At 48.7% G+C, this 17680-nt stretch overlaps 1 protein-coding gene across 4 annotated transcripts in view; it reads left to right on the top strand.

Moving 5' to 3' along the window:
- Positions 1-16653, top strand: part of PGPEP1 (pyroglutamyl-peptidase I) — a 39513-nt gene extending 22860 nt beyond the window's left edge. For 2 of the 4 annotated variants that reach the window (XM_024994600.2, XM_005208519.5), the window contains 3 exons: positions 558-674; positions 7247-7479; positions 12071-16653. In XM_024994600.2, coding sequence (XP_024850368.1) covers positions 7274-7479; positions 12071-12263 — 399 coding nt within the window. In that variant the 5' untranslated portion in view covers positions 558-674; positions 7247-7273 and the 3' untranslated portion in view covers positions 12264-16653. The remainder of the gene's footprint in view (positions 1-557; positions 675-7246; positions 7480-12070) is intronic. The other 2 variants (NM_001109983.3, XM_010806585.4) reach the window with 2 other exon arrangements.
- The last annotated feature ends 1027 nt before the right edge of the window (positions 16654-17680 follow it).

The following is a 17680-nucleotide window of genomic DNA, read 5'->3' as shown; positions in this document are numbered from 1 at the left end:
ATGTCACTATCGCCATTTTACAGACGAGAGAACTGAGTCAAAGAGTGGTTAAGTGACTTCCCCAAGGTCACACGTGTGCTCAGTCACTCAGTCCTGTCTGACTCTTCACGACCCCGTGGACTGTAGCCTGCTAAGCTCCTCTGACCATGGGATTCTCCAGGCAAGAATACTGGAGTGGGTTGCCACACCCTCCTCCAGGGGAATCTTCCCGACCCAGGGATTGAACCTGCGTCTCTTGAGTCTCCTGCATTGGCAGGCAGGTTCTTTACCACTAATACCACCTGGGAAGTCCAAGGTCACACAGGGAGGGTTCAAATCCAGGATCCTAGCTTCAGAGGCCACAGCACCGTGCTGCTGCCCAGGGAGATGCTGAGAGAATGGGTGCAGAAGGGGCTGAGGGAGGAGCTCTGGGATGGATGAGCATGGGTGCCTTCCTGCTCTGCCGTGAGTCAGGAGCCCTGCTTGTTTTCTGAGGACAGGTCAGCTTATCCCCAGAGACTGTGTTATCCCTGCAGCCTGGACCTAAGACCACAGCGTTTCCTCTGCTTTGCTTTCAGGAGCTGGAGAAACTAGGGCTTGGGGACAGCGTGGACCTACATGTGTATGAGATTCCAGTGGAGTATCAGACGGTCCAGAGGCTCATCCCTGCCCTGTGGGAGAAGCACAGTCCGCAGGTGAGTGGGGCAGAGGTGAGTGGGGTAAAGGCAGGTGCTTCCCTAGCAGGATCTGCAGCTGGTGGCCCCAGGCATGGATGGCTTGTGCGGCTTTGTTCCTGCTCTGATCACATGGTTGATGCCACAGTCTTATCCCCCCAAGTGCCACACTTTTCTGGGTTACCCTTGGAGGTGAGAGAGGAAAGCAAGCATCTGAAACTTCACAGAGGCTGATTCTGTCCCACTAGAGTTCTGTATCAGTCACAACGTGTTTCATTATAAGTGACAGTCAAAACACACCTCAACCCAGCTTGAGCATCAGTGTTTGTATGCTTCAGGTACAGCTTGATCCAGGTGCTCACCCAATGTCATCAGCCTCCTCTCTTGACCACTCATCTTTGCTTTGCACTTTGCTTTTGTTTTGGCAATGATAGGTGGCTGCTGACTGATACCCTCTCAACTCAGTTCAGTTCAGTTCAGTCGCTCAGTCGTGTCCGACTCTTTGCTACTCCATGAATTGCAGCACTCCAGGCCTCCCTGTCCATCACCAACTCCGGGAGTTCACTCAAACTCACATCCATCTAGTCGGTGATGCCATCCAGCCATCTCATCCTCTGTCGTCCCCTTTTCCTCCTGCCCACAATGCCTCCCAGCATCAGAGTCTTTTCTAATGAGTCAACACTTTGCATGAGGTGGCCAAAGTACTGGAGTTTCAGCTTTAGCATCATTCCTTCCAAAGAACACCCAGGACTGATCTCCTTTAGAATGGACTGGTTGGATCTCCTTGCAGTCCATGGTACTCTCAAGAGTCTTCTCCAGCACCACAGTTCAAAAGCATCAATTCTTTGGTGCTCAGCTTTCTTCACAGTCCAACTCTCACATCCATACATGACCACTGGAAAAACCATAGCCTTGACTAGACAGACCTTTGTTGGCAAAGTAATGTCTCTGCTTTTGAATATGCTATCTAGGTTGGTCATAACTTTCCTTCCAAGGAGTAAGTGTCTTTTAATTTCATGGCTGCAGTCACCATCTGCAGTGATTTTGGAGCCCCAAAAAATAAAGTCTGACACTGTTTCCTCTGTTTCCCCATCTATTTCCCATGAAGTGATGGGACCGGATGCCATGATCTTCGTTTTCTGAATGTTGAGCTTTAAGTCAACTTTTTCAGTCTCCACTTTCACTTTCATCAAGAGGCTTTTTAGTTCCTCTTCACTTTCTGCCATAAGGGTGGTGTCATCTGCATATCTGAGGTTATTGATATTTCTCCTGGCAATCTTGATTCCAGCTTGTGCTTCTTCCAGCCCAGCATTTCTCATGATGTACTCTACATATAAGCTAAATAAGCAGGGTGACAATATACAGCCTTGACGTACTCCTTTTCCTATTTGGAACCAGTCTGTTGTTCCATGTCCAGTTCAAACTGTTGCTTCCTGACCTGCATATAGGTTTCTCAAGAGGCAGGTCAGGTGGTCTGGTATTCCCATCTCTTGAAGAATTTTCCACAGTTTATTGTGATTCACACAGTCAAAGGCTTTGGCGTAGTCAATAAAGCAGAAATAGATGTTTTTCTGGAACTCTCTTGCTTTTTCAGTGATCCAGCGGATGTTGGCAATTTGATCTCTGGTTCCTCTGCCTTTTCTAAAACCAGCTTGAACATCTGGAAGTTCATGATTCATGTATTGCTGAAGCCTGGCTTGGAGAATTTTAAGCATTACTTTACTAGCGTGTGAGATGAGTGCAATTGTGCAGTAGTTTGAACATTCTTTGGCATTGCCTTTCTTTGGGATTGGAATGAAAACTGCCCTTTTCCAGTCCTGTGGCCACTGCTGAGTTTTCCAAATTTGCTGGCATATTGAGTGCAGCTTTTGTACAGTTCTTCTTGTATTCTTGCCACCTCTTCTTAATATCTTCTGCTTCTGTTAGGTCCATACCATTTCTGTCCTTTATCGACTCAGCCCCTCAGCAAAAAGACAACACCTGTCTTCCAAATAATTCCCCAAAGTCTATAGCTGATTCTCACTGGCCAGCTTGGGTCACAGTCCAGTCCCTGAGCCAATCACTATGCTGGGGAAGAGGGAATGCTGTAATTTGTGAATGCCCACTCTGGTGGCCAGGGGGTGGTGTCACCTCTCTCCAAACCTCCTAGAATGAGCAGGAGTCGGAGGAGGGGGTGGTGTTTCCAAAGGGAGAATGGCTGTGGGAGGGAGCTATGGTTTTTAACCGCATGTGATGGATTGGAGGCCGGACAGGCAGGGATCACACCGTCCTACCAGAGGTAGTGGTGGCCCAGTCAAGACCCTGGGCACAAGCTGGGCAGGAGCTTGGCTGGTGTCTCTGACAAGTGGGGTCCCAGTCTCCTATGGGGGCCCCAGTTCTCCACTCTAGCCTGTTACTTCAGATTCTCCAGGGCTGGCTAGAGGCATCTTCCTTTTTAAGGAGCCCTCTCATTGCCCCTCAAGTGGAATTTGCCTGTTTTTACCGGGGCAGGCCTGGAGGCTTAGTGAGAATTGGCTGAAGTTTCTTTGAATGAGCTTTTTCCTCTGCTGTGTCTAGGCAGCCCTGCCTTATCCTAGTTAAAAAGAAAACCTCATGCATGAAAATGTTTTTAGGAAACTTCTCACCATACAGAAAGCCTTCCACATGCCTCAGTTTCCTTCTGTTACAGGTGGAAATAAGTCAAGATAGTCAAGATTCAACCCAGCACAGATCAAAAATATTTCAAAAAAAAAAAAATTCCAGGGAATTTCCTGGTAATCCAGTGGTTAGGACTCTATGCTTCCACACCCTGGGTTCCATCCCTGGTTGAGGAACTAAGATCCTACAAGCAGTGCAGTGCAGAAAAAAGAAAAATTCCTGAAAGTTCCAAAAAGCAAAATTTAAATTTCCTTGACTGGGAAGCTATTTATTTACATAGTGCTTACCTTCTGTTAGGTATTATACGTAATCTGGAGGTGATGTCATGTATACAGGAAGATATGAGTAGGTTATGCAAATTCTAGGCCATTTTAGATAAGGAACTCGAGCACCCCCAGATTTTGGTATCCAAGGGAGGAGAGGCAACCCGGAAGCTATCACTGGTAGATACCAAGCCAAGGGGTGACTGTAGTACTGAAATTCTACCACCCAGTTCAGTGTGTGTAGGGGATTATCCACACACCATGAAATTCCTGGACAGCAGCTGGGAGTCCTAAAATTCAGCTCAGTTCTCACACTCCAGGACTTCCCTGGCTCTCTAGCGGTTAAGAGTCCGCCCTTCCACCGCAGGGGCTGTGGGTTAGATTCCTGGTTAGGAAACGGATCCCACATGCCTTGGGTGTGGCCACAAATATAAAAAATAAAAAGAATCAAATTCCACAGGTTGAGGACTGCCCTCCAGATTCCAATCTTTTTTTTATTGAAGTACAGTTGATTGACAATGTTGTGTTAATTTCTGCTGTATAGCAAAGTGGTTCAGTTATACACACACACACATACACACACTTCTTTTTAAAGCTGTTTTCCATTATGGTTTATTATAAGATATTGAATATAGACCTTGCTGCTTGTCCATTTTATATAGAATAGTTTGCAGATGGCAGTCTTAAGTCCAGGCTGTTACCTGTGCTTCTGTCCAATTGACTATAAATCAGATCCCTTCTTTGGGTTCAGTTAATTTTGCTGAAGCAGCTCACTACTCAGGAACCCATTTACTCACTGGATTACCAGTTTATCATAAGAGCACGTAACTCAGGAATAACCACTCAGATGAAAGAGATGCCTAGGGCAAAGTATGGGGGGAGGTGTGTAGAGCTTCCATGCCCTCTCTGAGTGCCCCACTCTCCCCAAATCTTCATTTGTTCACTAAGTGAGAAGCTTTCCCAACCCTGTTGTTTAAGGGTTTTATGGAGGCTTCATGACATAGGCATGACTGATTAATTCTTTAGCCACTGACATCTGGACTTTCCGTCCGGGGCCTCTCCCTTCCTCTGAGGTTTGGGGGACAGGGGTTGGAGTTGAAAGTTTCAGTGTTCTAATCATGTGGCTGGTTCCCCTGGCAACTAGCCCCCATTCTAAGGTGCTTTCCAGAAGTTATCTCATTGGGCTTCCTTGGTGGCTCAGTGGGTAGGAATCTGCCTGCAAGTGCAGGGACACGGGTTCGATCCTTGGTCCAGGAAGATTTCACAGGCGGCAGAGCAGCTAATCTCGTGCACGCGACCACTGAGGCCCGTCCACCTAGAGCCTGTGCTCCACCAGAGAAGCCTCTGCAGTGAGAAGCCTGAGCGCTACAACCAGAGGGGAGCCCCTGCTGTCTGCAATTAGGGAAGAGGCCCACAGCAATGAAGACCCAGTGCAACCAGAAATAAATTTTTAAAATATATTTTTAATTACCTCATTAACAAAACAGGGAATTTCCTTGGCAGTCCAGTGGTTAAGATTTTGCATGAGGGATGGGTTTGATCCCTGGTTGGGAAACTAAGATCTCGATTCCACGCGACCCCCCAGAAAACACAGCAGGACACCTTTATTGCTTTCATCACTTAGGGAACTCTAGGAGTTTTAAGAGCTCTGTGCCTGAAATAGTGGACTAAGAACAAATAAATATTTCTTTTAAGATTTTCTTTTGGATGTAGACCATTTTTAAAAGCTTTATTGAATTTGTTACAATATGGTTTCTGTTTTATGCTTGGCTTTGTGGCCACAAGGCATGTAGGATCTTAGCTCCTGGAACAGGGATCAGACCCGCACCCCCTGCATTGGAAGTCGAAGTCTTAACCACTGGATCGCCGGGGAAGTCCCTATATTTCTTATTATAGATCAGAATATCACCAGTACCAACATCCTGAGTTTGTGGTGGTGATGAGGGAGATGAAGCCAGAAGGGCGATAAACGGTTCCTTAGCCTACCCCAGGATTTCTCAGCCTTGCTGGGGCCAGAGCCTTCCCTGGGATGGGCCGTGCTGTGCACTGTGAGTGGGGCTAAGCACCTTACCTGGCCGCCACCCATCACATGCCAGGAGGTCTCTGTCTCCAGTCTGATACCCCGTAATGTCTCTAGATATTGCCAAACCGCTGGTTGAGAACTCCTGGCCTACAGTAGGCTCTCAATAATGGTTGACTGATACCAGGGTTGTTGCCATCACTCGCATCTTCTTCTCGCACGTATCTGCGCATACAAATGTGCCTGCCTGCAAGTAGTACTTAAGCAGGGTCCTTCTCGACTAGGGCTTTCGGGTGGCACAGTGGTAAAGAGTCCTCCTGTAGTGCAGGAGATGCAAGAGATGCGGGTTTGATTCCTGGGTCAGGAAGATCCCCTGGAGTAGAAAACGGCAACCCACTCTGGTATTCTTGCCTGGAAAACTCCTCGGACAGAGGAGCCTGGTGGGCTACAGTCTATGGGATCGAAAAGAGTCGGATGCCACTGAGCAACTGAGCATGCGCTACATGGATTGGTGTGGCTGCTCTAACAGTTGACTGCCGACGAGGTATTTTAAAGCAGCAGAAATTTATCTGCACACGGTCCTTTAGGGCAGAAGTCCACGATGACTGGAGCTGTGGCTCCTTCCAAAGACTCTAGGGGAGGATCCTGCCTGTCTCTTCCAGCTCCTGGGGGCTCCAAGCATTCCTTGGCTTGTGATTGCGTCACTCTATCCTCTGTCACTGTCTTCACGTGACTTTCTCCTTCCCTCTCCCTCTGTCCCTCCTCTGTGTGTCTCTTTTAAGGGCATTTGTCAATGGATTTCGGGTCTATCCAGATAATCCAGGAGTACTTCATCTTAAGATCCTTTACTTCATTGCATCTGGCATGACCCTTTTCCCAAATAAGGTCCCAGTCACAATTTCTAGGTATTAGCAGAGGGACATACCTTTTTCGTGTGTGTGTGATGGTGGCAGAGTCCCCACTCAGCCCTATAAAGTACACACTGCAGCTGCTAGTGTGTTTTTACGTTCACAGGAGATCACTGTGTCATCTGTCCTGCTGGTTATGGAGCACCAGGTAACAGTGTTAGTGCCAGGCAGCCAGTAGCAGATAAAGCAGCCCAGGAGCTTGTAATCGCACAGGTCATTAAAAATTCTCCCTCAACATTATTTTAATAGCTGGGTTTTATATTTAGTAATTAATATGGCCATTCTTCTATTTTGGGGCTTGCTCTTCATTTCCATGTTTTTTTTTCTCATTTTTATAAATTACACTGAAGTGACCATTGGCAGATTATTATCTCTTTGACTATTTTTAGGTTAGATCCTTGGAAATTATACCTTGCCTTTTGCATCTGGCAATATGTCTTGAAGATTATTCCATACAAACTTGCCGTGAGCACAGTAGCTCATAATTTATTTAGTCAACCCCCCTCCCCATGAATGGCCAATTAGGTTGTTTCCAGTATTGTAATGACAACGCTGCTATGAACATCCTGGCGTATTTCACATTCTTGCGTGTTTCGACTGGCACACCTTTCTGTAAGAGTGATTGCAGGATCTATTCCAGCAGCAAGATGTCAGAAAGCACATAACCGCCAGCAGGGCTCTGTGAGGCCACTGTCCTCTCCTTGGCCTGGGGGGATTCCCCAGCCCCCTGACACACCTTATTAAGCTGTACCCATCTGTCTGCAGCTGGTGGTGCACGTAGGCGTGTCAGGCATGGCAACCGCAGTCACACTGGAGAAGTGTGGACACAACAAGGGTTACAAGGGCCTGGACAACTGCCGATTCTGCCCCGGCTCCCAGTGCTGTGTGGAGGACGGGCCGGAAAGCATTGACTCCATCATCGACATGGATGCTGTGTGTAAGAGGGTCACTACACTGGGCTTAGATGTGTCAGTGACCATTTCACAAGATGCAGGCAGGTAAGGCACCATGGGGCTCCTGTGGTGTAGGTGTGAATGGGCTTTCCCTCCTATCAGCCCAGGCTGAGTGTTGAATAAGCCAAGTGTGTTTGACTGTGACCTCTTTGGGCCAAGTGCTAACTTGTTTATTTATTTATTTTTACTTTTGGAAAGGTCATTGATTTACCACTTGATGGACTATTTATTTATTTTTAATTTTTAATTATGAAAGTGCGATAACGCATTTACAGGAGACTTGGAAGATACAGAACAAGGTTACATATAGTTCCGCTACCTGTTAGTCGCTCATTTGCGTCTGACTCTTTGGGATCTTCATGGACTGTAGGCTCCTTTGTCCATGGAATTCTCCAGGCAACATTACTGGAGTGGCTTGCCATTCCCTTCTCCAGGGGGTTTTCCCAATCCAAGGATCGAACCCAGGTCTCCTGCATTGCAGGCAGATTCTTTACCACCTGAGCCACTAGAGAAGCCCAGGTCCTCTATATATTACAATTATTTTTTAAGTAGATAAATTAAGATTTTTTTAGTTGGAATTTTAATATCAAATCTTCAAAAATTAATAGAGTAAATATACAGAGAAGTAGGAGGATATAGTAGACCTGAAAAGCACTGTGAACCAATTCAACATAATTAAGATTTATACAATTTGCACAGAGCAGTAGGATACAAATTCCATTCAAGTTCCCATAGACTGTAAACTAGGAGACATTGGGACATATCCAGGGATGTAAAACAAGGTACAAAAATTTCATGGTCTAAAGGTATTGAATCAAAGCACAGACTATTTAAACAGTATGGTTGAGAAGAGTCTGACATGACTGAAGTGACTTAACATACACACGTGCTAAGTCGCTTTGGTCATGCCCAACTCTTTGTGACCCCCTGGATTGAAGCCCGCCAGGCTCCTCCATCCATGGGATTCTCCAGGCAAGATTACTGGAGTGGGTTGCCATGGCCTCCTCCAGGTTTCTTCCCGACCCAGGGATCAAACCAGCATCTCTTACATCTCCTGCATTGGCAGGTAGATTCTTTGCCATGGAGCCGCCAGGTAAGCCCAGCACACACACATGATATTTTACACAGTAAACTTTACATGGGATGTCACAGTATATAATTCTCCATGTGCATAAGGCACACAGCTAAGTATGTATTCCTAACAGGTCCCATCTGCAACTCATTATGCGTGGCTCTGCCCACTTTTCCCAGCCCAGGCCCCTGGCATCCCCTGGCCGTGGCTCCGGCTGCCTCCCTACTGCTCCTCCCGCCGCCTCTGCTCCAGCCCGGATGGGCTCCTCCCCTAAGCAGTCAGTTTCTGTGTTAGTTTCCTGTGGCTGCTGTAACCAATTACCATGTTGGTGGCTTAGAACAACAAACATTTATTCTCTCCCAGTTGGAGGCTAGAAGTTCAAAATCAAGGTGTCAGCAGGGCCGGTTCCTTCTGAAGGGCCTGAGGGGGAATCTCAGACCCTCTCCTGGCTTTTGGTGGCTTCTGACAGCCCTGAATGCTCCATGGCTTGAGACACTTTACCCCAGATCGCTGCCTTCATCTCCACATGGCTTCCTCCTGGTATGTGTCTTCACATGGCCTTCTTACAAGGACACCAGTCATTGGATATAAGACTTACCTTCATCCAGTGTGACCTCCTCTTAACCAATTATGTCTGCAAAACTCTATCTCCAATATCAGGTCACATTTTGATGTTCTAGGTGAACAGAAATTTGGAGGAGAAACTAACTATTCAACCTATTAGAAAGTCTTTTATTAATTTAAGGCAGATGGTCCCTAACTTGCTTAATTCTTCCTGCAGTTCCCACCGCACCGCAAATAAAATCCCAACTCTCTGCCATCCACAGGGCCCATGTGGCCTGGCCCCTGTCCGCCTCTCCAGCCTCCTCTGCCTCTTCTCGCCTCACCCGTTGCCTCCACACCCGCAAACCACTCTCCTCCTGTCCTCACCGCAAGCTCAGTCTGGCCTCAGGGCCTTTGCACATGCTACGGCCTCTGCTCAGAACTCACTTCCCGCTGGCAAGACTGTGTCAGGTCTTAACTCCGTGTGTTGGCTCTTTGGGAAGGCCTCCGCCGCCTCCCAGACTTCTCTGTTCTGTGTGCTCTCAACACCAAGTGCCTCAGTTTCTCAACACCGTGTACACCTCACCAGCCCAAAGGCAGCAGGGAGCAAATCCAGTTGACAGAATGAAGAAGTAACTGAATTTACCATCAGTCTTTTTTTTTTTCTTTTTTTAATTGAAGTGTAGTTGACGTATAATATTATACGTTACAGATGTACAGTACAGTGATTCACAATTTTAAAGGTGTATATACTCCATTTATTGGAGAAGGCAATGGCACCCCACTCCAGTACTCTTGCCTGGAAAATCCCATGGACGGAGGAACCTGGTAGGCTGCAGTCCATGGGGTCGCAGGAGTCGGACACGACTGAGCGACTTCGCTTTCACTTTTCACTTTCATGCATTGGAGAAGGAAATGGCAACCCACTCCAGTGTTCTTCCCTGGAGAATCCCAGGGACGGGGGAGCCTGGTGGGCTGCCGTCTATGGGGTCGCACAGAGTCGGACACGACTGAAGCGACTTAGCAGCAGCAGCAGCAGCATACTCCATTTATAGTTATTATAAAATATTGGTTATATTCCCTGTGTTGTACAATATATGCTCTATTTTTGTAGCTTATTTTATACCTAATAGCTTATTTTGTACCTCTTAATTCCCTACTCTTGCATTGTCCCTCCCTTCTCCCATTAGTCTTTTTTTAAAACTATTTTTTCTTTTTGACTGGGCCACACACCTTGCGGACCCTGTCAATGAAAGCCTGGAACCCTAACCACTAGGCAACCAGGAAACTCTCCTGAAGCTAATTTTAAGTTACTCAGATAATTCTGAAATATATTTTCATGTGTTCCCGTTGTGAAGGATTCTCTTGAACTCTCTCTCCCCACCTCATTCCCTGCCAGTGATCCCTCTCTTAAATCAGACTTAAATTGTGACACTTCCTTCTTAGCCACACGTGTTTCTATACATGTGTAGGACACTTGGTGTGCTGCTTTTGTATTTCATTCTGTTTTTGCTTTGCTTTTACGTGGATGAGGCTATATGGTGTGGATTTCATGAGAGTGCCCTTCCTCGGCTTCATCTGTGGGCATGTGCTAGGGGTCTTGGTGAGTTCTGTCTTCCTCTGGATCCACCACATGCGTGTAAGCCACTGCATAGTATCCCACTGTGCAGATGAACCAGTTTATTAAGTCATTCCTCTGTCAGTGGACGGGCTTCCCTGGTGACTCAGCTGTTAAGGAATCTGCCTGCAATATGGGAGACCTGGGTTCGATCCCTGGGTTGGGAAGATCCCCTGAAGGGAATGGCTACCCACTCCAGTATTCTGGTCTGGAGAATTCCATGGACTGTATAGTCCATGGTCCCAAAGAGTCGGACACGACTGAGCGAATTTCACTTTCTCTGTCAGTGGACATTTGGGGGGCATCTTATTCTATTCAGGCCTCTATAACCAAAAAATCCCAGCTGGGTAGCTTGTAAACACCAGAAAGTTATCGCTTATAATTCTGGAGGCAGGGAAGTTCAAGATCAAGGTGGCAGCCCAGTGGCATTCTGATGGAGGCCTCCCTGCAGGTCACAGACTGCTGACTGGCTGTGTCCTCTACAGGGTGGGAGGAGTGTGGGAGGGGCCACCAGTGCTCACATCTACCAGTTTGCTTCCTGCTTTTCTGTTTTCACACATCACGCTGCAACAAATACCTTGTTCATCATCCTGCTCTGGTGCACATGGTTCCTGAGATAGATTCCAGAAACTTGAAACATCAGGTCATAAAGTCTGTGCATTTGTAATTTTTTTGAAAATTATTTTTTTTTAATTATTAAAGTATAGTTGATTTACAATATTGTATTAATTTCTGCTGTACAGCAAAGTGATTCAGTTTTATATATATATATATATATATATATATATGTACATACCTTATCTACGTGTGTGTGCGCATATGTGTGAAAGTCTCTCGGTCATGTCTGACTCTTTGCCACCCCGTGGACTGTAGCCTGCCAGGCTCTTCTGTCCATGGAACTCTGCAGGCCAGAATACTGGAGTGGGTAGCCGTTTCCTTCTCCAGGGGATCTTTCCAACCCAACTATTAAACCCAGGTCTCCCACATTGCAGGTGGGTCCTTTCCCATCTGAGCACCTAGGAAGCCCATAGCTGTGTGCATGTGCACATACATGGTATATATATACATATATTCTTTTTTGTATTCTTTTGCATCATGGTTTATTGCAGGACATTGAGTACTTTACACCTGTAATTTTACTAGCCTGCCAGATGGCCCTCCCCTGGGGCAATTTGCATCCCAACCAACAGCATCTCCTACTGCTTCTTTCTCCACATGTACACCAGGCCTGGGAGTTACTCTTTTGTTTTTTTCATTTTTGCTGCCTGGGGAGGGAGGAGCAGCATTCCATCTTGCAGATGACTGGTGAGGTTGAGGGGCTGTCTTATGGTGGATTTGGATGGAACATTCACTCTCTAACCCCATTTTGGTTTCCCTCCCATCCCCAACGCCCTGTGGCTTAGGTACCTCTGCGACTTCACCTACTATACCTCTCTGTACCAGAGTCACGGCCGCTCAGCCTTTGTTCACGTGCCCCCTCTGGGCAAGCCGTACAATGCAGACCAGCTGGGCCGGGCACTTCGGGCCATCATTGAGGAGATGCTGGACCTCCTAGAGCAGTCAGAAGGCAAAATCAACTGTTGCCATGAACACTGATTGCTGCTCAGGCCTCCCAAGACCTCATCCTGCCAAGGACCCTGAGAGAGACGTCCACCCTCCAGGCCCTGACCAGGAAAGACAAGCCCATCCAGCTGGGGATCTGATTTGGATCAAATATGCCAGCTTGCACACCTCCTCTCCCTTTTTCTCTGTGTACTCACTGGTTGGTTTAAAGGCAGCAACTGAAGTTTTTTTTTTCTATTTCTCTTTGCACCTGGGGATACAGCTGGGGCAGTCAGGAAGCTGGGAAGTCCTGATTTCTACCAAGAACCCCAATCAGGTGGATCTCTACTCTGCGATCCTGTGGCTGGGGCCACCTGCTTTTCTGAGTCTATGGTGGAAGGATTCCAGAATTCCCTCTGTCCGTGACTGTTTTTTTCCCAAATTGAAAATCCTCATGAAGACCCTTTGCCCTGATCCATGTCCCAACAGCCTGGATAGCTCCGGCAAGGGCCAGCTTGGGATCTGGCATGGGTTCTTTTTCTTTCTTTCTTATTCTGTTTTTAAAAGCAATAGCGCCAGTTTGGGCACAGAGTTATTTATATTCCCTTTGGTTAAAATGAGGGCTTTAGCCGAACACAAAAGTGTCTTTTCTCTTTCCTAGAGTGCAGCTGCTTCTGCCTCTGGCTTTGAACACTGGACCTACATTTTTTGTTTTTGGGATGACATTAAGATCCCCTTGTTCAGAGGGGGTGGAGGCTAGGCCCTTGGCCAGACCACGGGGAGAGGGGGTTGCTGCTGCCCCAGGAGACTAAAAGGGTTGGCTAATCCTTTCAACAACCGAGCTGTGAGCTGTACCCAAAGGACCTCCGGAGCTAGGCCACTGGTGGGAAAGCAGACTGTCATTTCAACACACACACTTTTTTTTTTTAATATGGAAAAGTGTGTAGCAACTACAAACCTACCCCACATCTGGCCTGGATTTTCAGTCTTGGTCTTGGGGACCAGCTTCTTGTTTTCCTTAAGAGGGGGACAGACTGGAGTCTGGGGGCTGAGCTCCGTGTGTGCTGGTGTGTTTGGCCAGAAGGGCTGCGGGGCAGCCAGCGAGCTTTTGTGTAGCTGGATTTTGGACATGCCTTGGACTTGGTAAATTTTTATCTTACTCCCTGATGACTTTGAACTGACCAGCCAGGGATGCACATCTCCCAGGAGGCAACTAAATTCAGCTGGACCTTGACACCCATCAGAGAGAGGGGGTTGGCAGCAGCAACCATGAGGAAAACAACGGTTTGGAAAGTATTCTTCTGTTTCTTTGGAGAACACGCAGTTTTATCACTTCCCTACGTGTGAGGCGTGCTGGTGTCTGATGTGGTGTTAGATCATCTTGGTGTTTCCCAGCAGGCGCTTCTTTTGAAAACAGCTGAGATTTTTGTTTTGTTTTCTTATATGTTCACCCTCTTTCCCTCCTGTTCCAATGCCCAGGGTAGTTGCTGCCTCCGCTGAGCTGCTGTGTCACTCGGAGACCAGGTTGGTGGGTTTCTGAGTGAAATGCATTTTATGAGTCCTGTGTTTTCTCTGGAAGGGAAGCATGATGTGGGGTCAGCATATGGCAGTGTGTGGAGCATGCCCTGCAGGGTGAAATGATCAGGACCTTCTCCCTCCTCCATGCCAGCCCTCCCTCTTCCAGAAACCCCTCCTCCACAACTCTGCAAAAACAAGTCTGTGTTTGCAGTCTCCTGAGGAATCAGGAGTATAGGATGCCATTGCATCCACTCAGTCAGCCAGCTTCCGTGAGCAGAGCTTGCGGCTCTTTTATATGAGGGTCTCCCAGAGGTCTCATTCAGAATGGCATTAAACTCTGATGAGCTCTGTTCTCTAAAGGTCTGATCTGGGGGACTCTGAGGAAGAAATGGATCTAGGCAAGTTGGAGAGGGGACAGGGGACTAGAAGTGAGTCAGATTTGAGCTAAGCTGGGTACCCACTGGAACCCGGACACACCATCCCCAGGTTCTGCATTTCCATCTTTCTTTTGTCCTTATTTCTTCTGTTTAAAGCACCATGAGATTCAGCCACTTAGAGATGTGACTTATCATCTGATCATTATCGACTGTGTGTGTGTCATTGTTCTGTTCCTGCGATGGTGTTAGATTTCCTCAGCGAGTCAAGCCAAAACCTTGTCCTTTTCATGATGCAGAGCATATAGCTCGTTTTTATTTAATTAGACAGCCATTAAATATTTCACTCGCTCCCTGCAAGCTTTTTAATGTTCCTGTTTTAATTATTTTTATCTTTTTCCTTTTGGGCAAATTCATCCATTCACTCCATGCCGTATCTGTCTGCATTTGTTGGGTCCTGGACTGAAATGTCCTTGTGTAGGAAAGGCGGGCCAAGTCCCATTACTTCTCCCTTGTCATTTCAGAGTCTCAGATTGTGGGGGTGGTGGTGGGGGGCACAGAATAGGCAAAGGGATGGTTCTGTGAAGTGGGTGCAGCCTGGCAGCTATGAAGGTGAGCAATGCCAGAAGGGGTGGGTGCAGTGAGTGTTAAGGGTGGGAAGATGGGCTGAGCGATGTCGTGGGAAGGCTGGTGGAGGAAATGTGAAAAGTGTTGCTGGAAAGTGGAGGGGGTCCTGTCGCTGATAAGCTCCTGTGGAGGGTGCGGAGGTGGGGGTGGTGTCAGGTAATGGCGTCTCCCTTAGGATGCCAGAGCCTTGGCCCCTTATACCTTTATTCTTCTCTCAGCCCCTTTGCTTCCCCACTTCCCACCAAAGAGAAGGCCGGTGGTCTGTGCGTAAGTAGTTTGAAAAAGAAACTTAAAAGAGTGGATAGAAAGCAAGCAAGGTGGGAAGCAGCAGCAACCCCCGTGGGTGAGGGCTTGCTGCCACCCGGCTCATGTGGTCCAGTCAAGAAACAGCCAGGGTCCCGGCCACTGAGAGACACAGGGCCCGGGGGGCGGGGGCGGGAACCCCCATCAGTGCCACGTCTCTGGGGGAAACGTCAGACTCTGACCTCTCTGATAGTTTCGGCAAGGAAGATAGTTTTTCGCTGCCCTGGTGCGAAAACTTCTCTAACATTAGAAAGGACCTGCTCAGGGGGATGACTCAGAAAGTACACGTGTGATGCCTTTTTGTCATCTTGGAAGTTTCTGCCAAGAAGCCAGGCCAGAGGCTGTGCCTGTGCACCCCCAGGCCTGTGCTCCCCGCCCCCTTCCCGACTCAGGGGTACCCAGGATGGGGAGGGGAGCTGCTCCTGGAAATCGGCCCACCACACAGGCCTCCTTTTTCTCTGCTGCTGTCTAGACTGTTGACCTTTGACCTCCCCGCCCCTTGGAGTGTGTGAACCCAGAAGTCCCTTGTCATTGTCGGGGTTGGTGGAACAAAGCCTCATTCTTCTCTGTGGCCCCAGCCTCCCCCCCTGAGACCACTGGACGCTCTCCTGAGCCTGCAGCCGGCATGGGGCACTGATGGAGGTGCCTCCCGTCGTGGCCACGAGCCCCGTGGCCTTCATCCCCAGGCTTCTGTGCAGCCGCAAAGGGCTTTGGTTTTATATCCCCAATTAAATTTCTCTTCTCCTGGAACAAGTGCCTGGTAAAGGGCCTGGGGCTGCCGCCAGGAGGAGAAGCGTCTCCATTTCTGTAGAAAGTGTGTTAGAGGCCAGGATCCCCCTCACGACTCCACGTCTTGTGAGTCGCTTCTTGGATGAACGCCACTCAGAGACCCCATCCTCCAATTCGGGGGCAGTGGTCGCAGCTGAGTTTCAGGAGCTCCCAGACCTCCAAGGGCTCCGGTCCAGCCTGAGCTGCTCCCCCGATTTGAAATCCGTTTCCCCTCCTCCCTCTCCTCACCCAAGCCTTCCCTTCAGCTGCCCAGAGATCCCAGAGATCCACAGAAGTGCCTGCCCCCTCAGTACACATGGGGCACAGACAGGGAGACAGGACAGGAAAGAGACAAACACCCCCAGACCCTGGCTCCCCGCTTTCCTGGGTGGGGCTCACCCAAGCCCTTCTCAGGGGTGGGATCTGGGCCAGGGGCTTTTGGGTCCTGCACGCTTTGAGGAAGCCCCAGGGAAAGCTGGTGGGGAATTGGGCTCTCTGCCCACAGGGCCTGGCTGGAGGCCACAGGAGATCCATCTGGGTCTTGGGGGTACCCGGCGTGTTTCCAGGGCTCCCTCCACATCTCAGGTTTCAGTCTTGTCCTAAATCTCTCTCCAGGAAGAACCCTGCCTCCTGGAGGTGACCCTGTGTCCTGTCCCCAAAGGAGAGACCAGCCCCTGCAGCCTTGGGGTGGCCTCTCCCTGACCCCAGGGAGACCCCTTGAGTGCCTTGTCTGAAAGCCCTGTGTCTGGGACCCCAGGCCAGCCAAGGTTCTGCCGGACTTTGCTGGCAGCTGGGCCCTGGGACACCCCAAACTTGACATCCCAGAAAGCAAATAAAACAGTTAAAATATGCAATCTCTTGTGTGTCTTTATGAGCAGCTGGCATCCACTAGGGTCACCCTCAGCCTGGGGTTATTGGCTGGCAGAGGGGGCCCCGAAGCACCAGTGTTTCTGTCTGGCGTGTGACCTGGTACTTGGTTTGTAGTGGCTGCTACGAGTGTGCCGAATGGATAATGATGAGAGCATTTCTGTGCTGAGTGTTTTTCCTCCTACAGCCAACCCCCTGCCTTTGTTTTGATGCCCAGAGAGGTTGAGTAACTTGCCTACAGTCACACAGCAAGGGGCATGCGCGGCGTGCAGGAATTTGAATCATGATCACGTTGATCCCCAGGATGTGTGGAATCCCCCTGTGGAGATGCCGTTGCCACTTTTTACAGATGGGGAAATGAGCCTTTGTCAGTTGAAACCCTGATCCCAGGGAGAGGAGGAGTGAGAAGGGGAACCCAAGCTGGCTTCCCTGGAGCTGAGAATCTTAAATTCTAGAAACAGGATTCAGTCATCCCCCTGTGTCTGTCCTCAGGCAGAATGAGGATATTCCAGGATCAATGGCCTTCTAAGAAGGGGCTTCAGCAATAAGGAAATGGCTTGTCTTTGGGAACATGGGTCCCAGGAGAGGGGGTGCCGGCTCGGAGTCCCTGAGGTCCCAGGGTATATACACCTCCCAATGCATAAGTAAGGTACGGGAGGTAGGGCACAATCTGAGTCCCACTTCACTGAGTTTCCCCATACTCAGGCGTCTTGAGTGAGCTCTGGCACATAGTGAAGTCGTTCAGTTGTGTGCAACTCTTCGCGACCCCGTGGACTGTAGCCTGCCAGGCTCCTCCGTCCATGGGATTCTCCAGGCAAGAATACTGGAGTGAGTTGCCATTTCCTTCTCCAGGGGATCTTCCCGACCCAGGGATTGAACCCAGGTCTCCCGTATTGCAGGCAGACGCTTTAACCTCTGAGCCACCAGGAAAGATGGTAGTTACTGGCACATAGTAGTTACTTAATAAGTACAGATATTATTACTTCCTCCTCTAGGAAGCCCTCCTGACTGTCT

Source organism: Bos taurus, chromosome 7, assembly GCF_002263795.3.
Source record: "Bos taurus isolate L1 Dominette 01449 registration number 42190680 breed Hereford chromosome 7, ARS-UCD2.0, whole genome shotgun sequence".
Classification (NCBI taxonomy): Eukaryota; Metazoa; Chordata; class Mammalia; order Artiodactyla; family Bovidae; genus Bos; species Bos taurus.
Note: the sequence above shows the minus strand (reverse complement) of the source record. Positions and strands in the feature narration are given on the sequence as shown.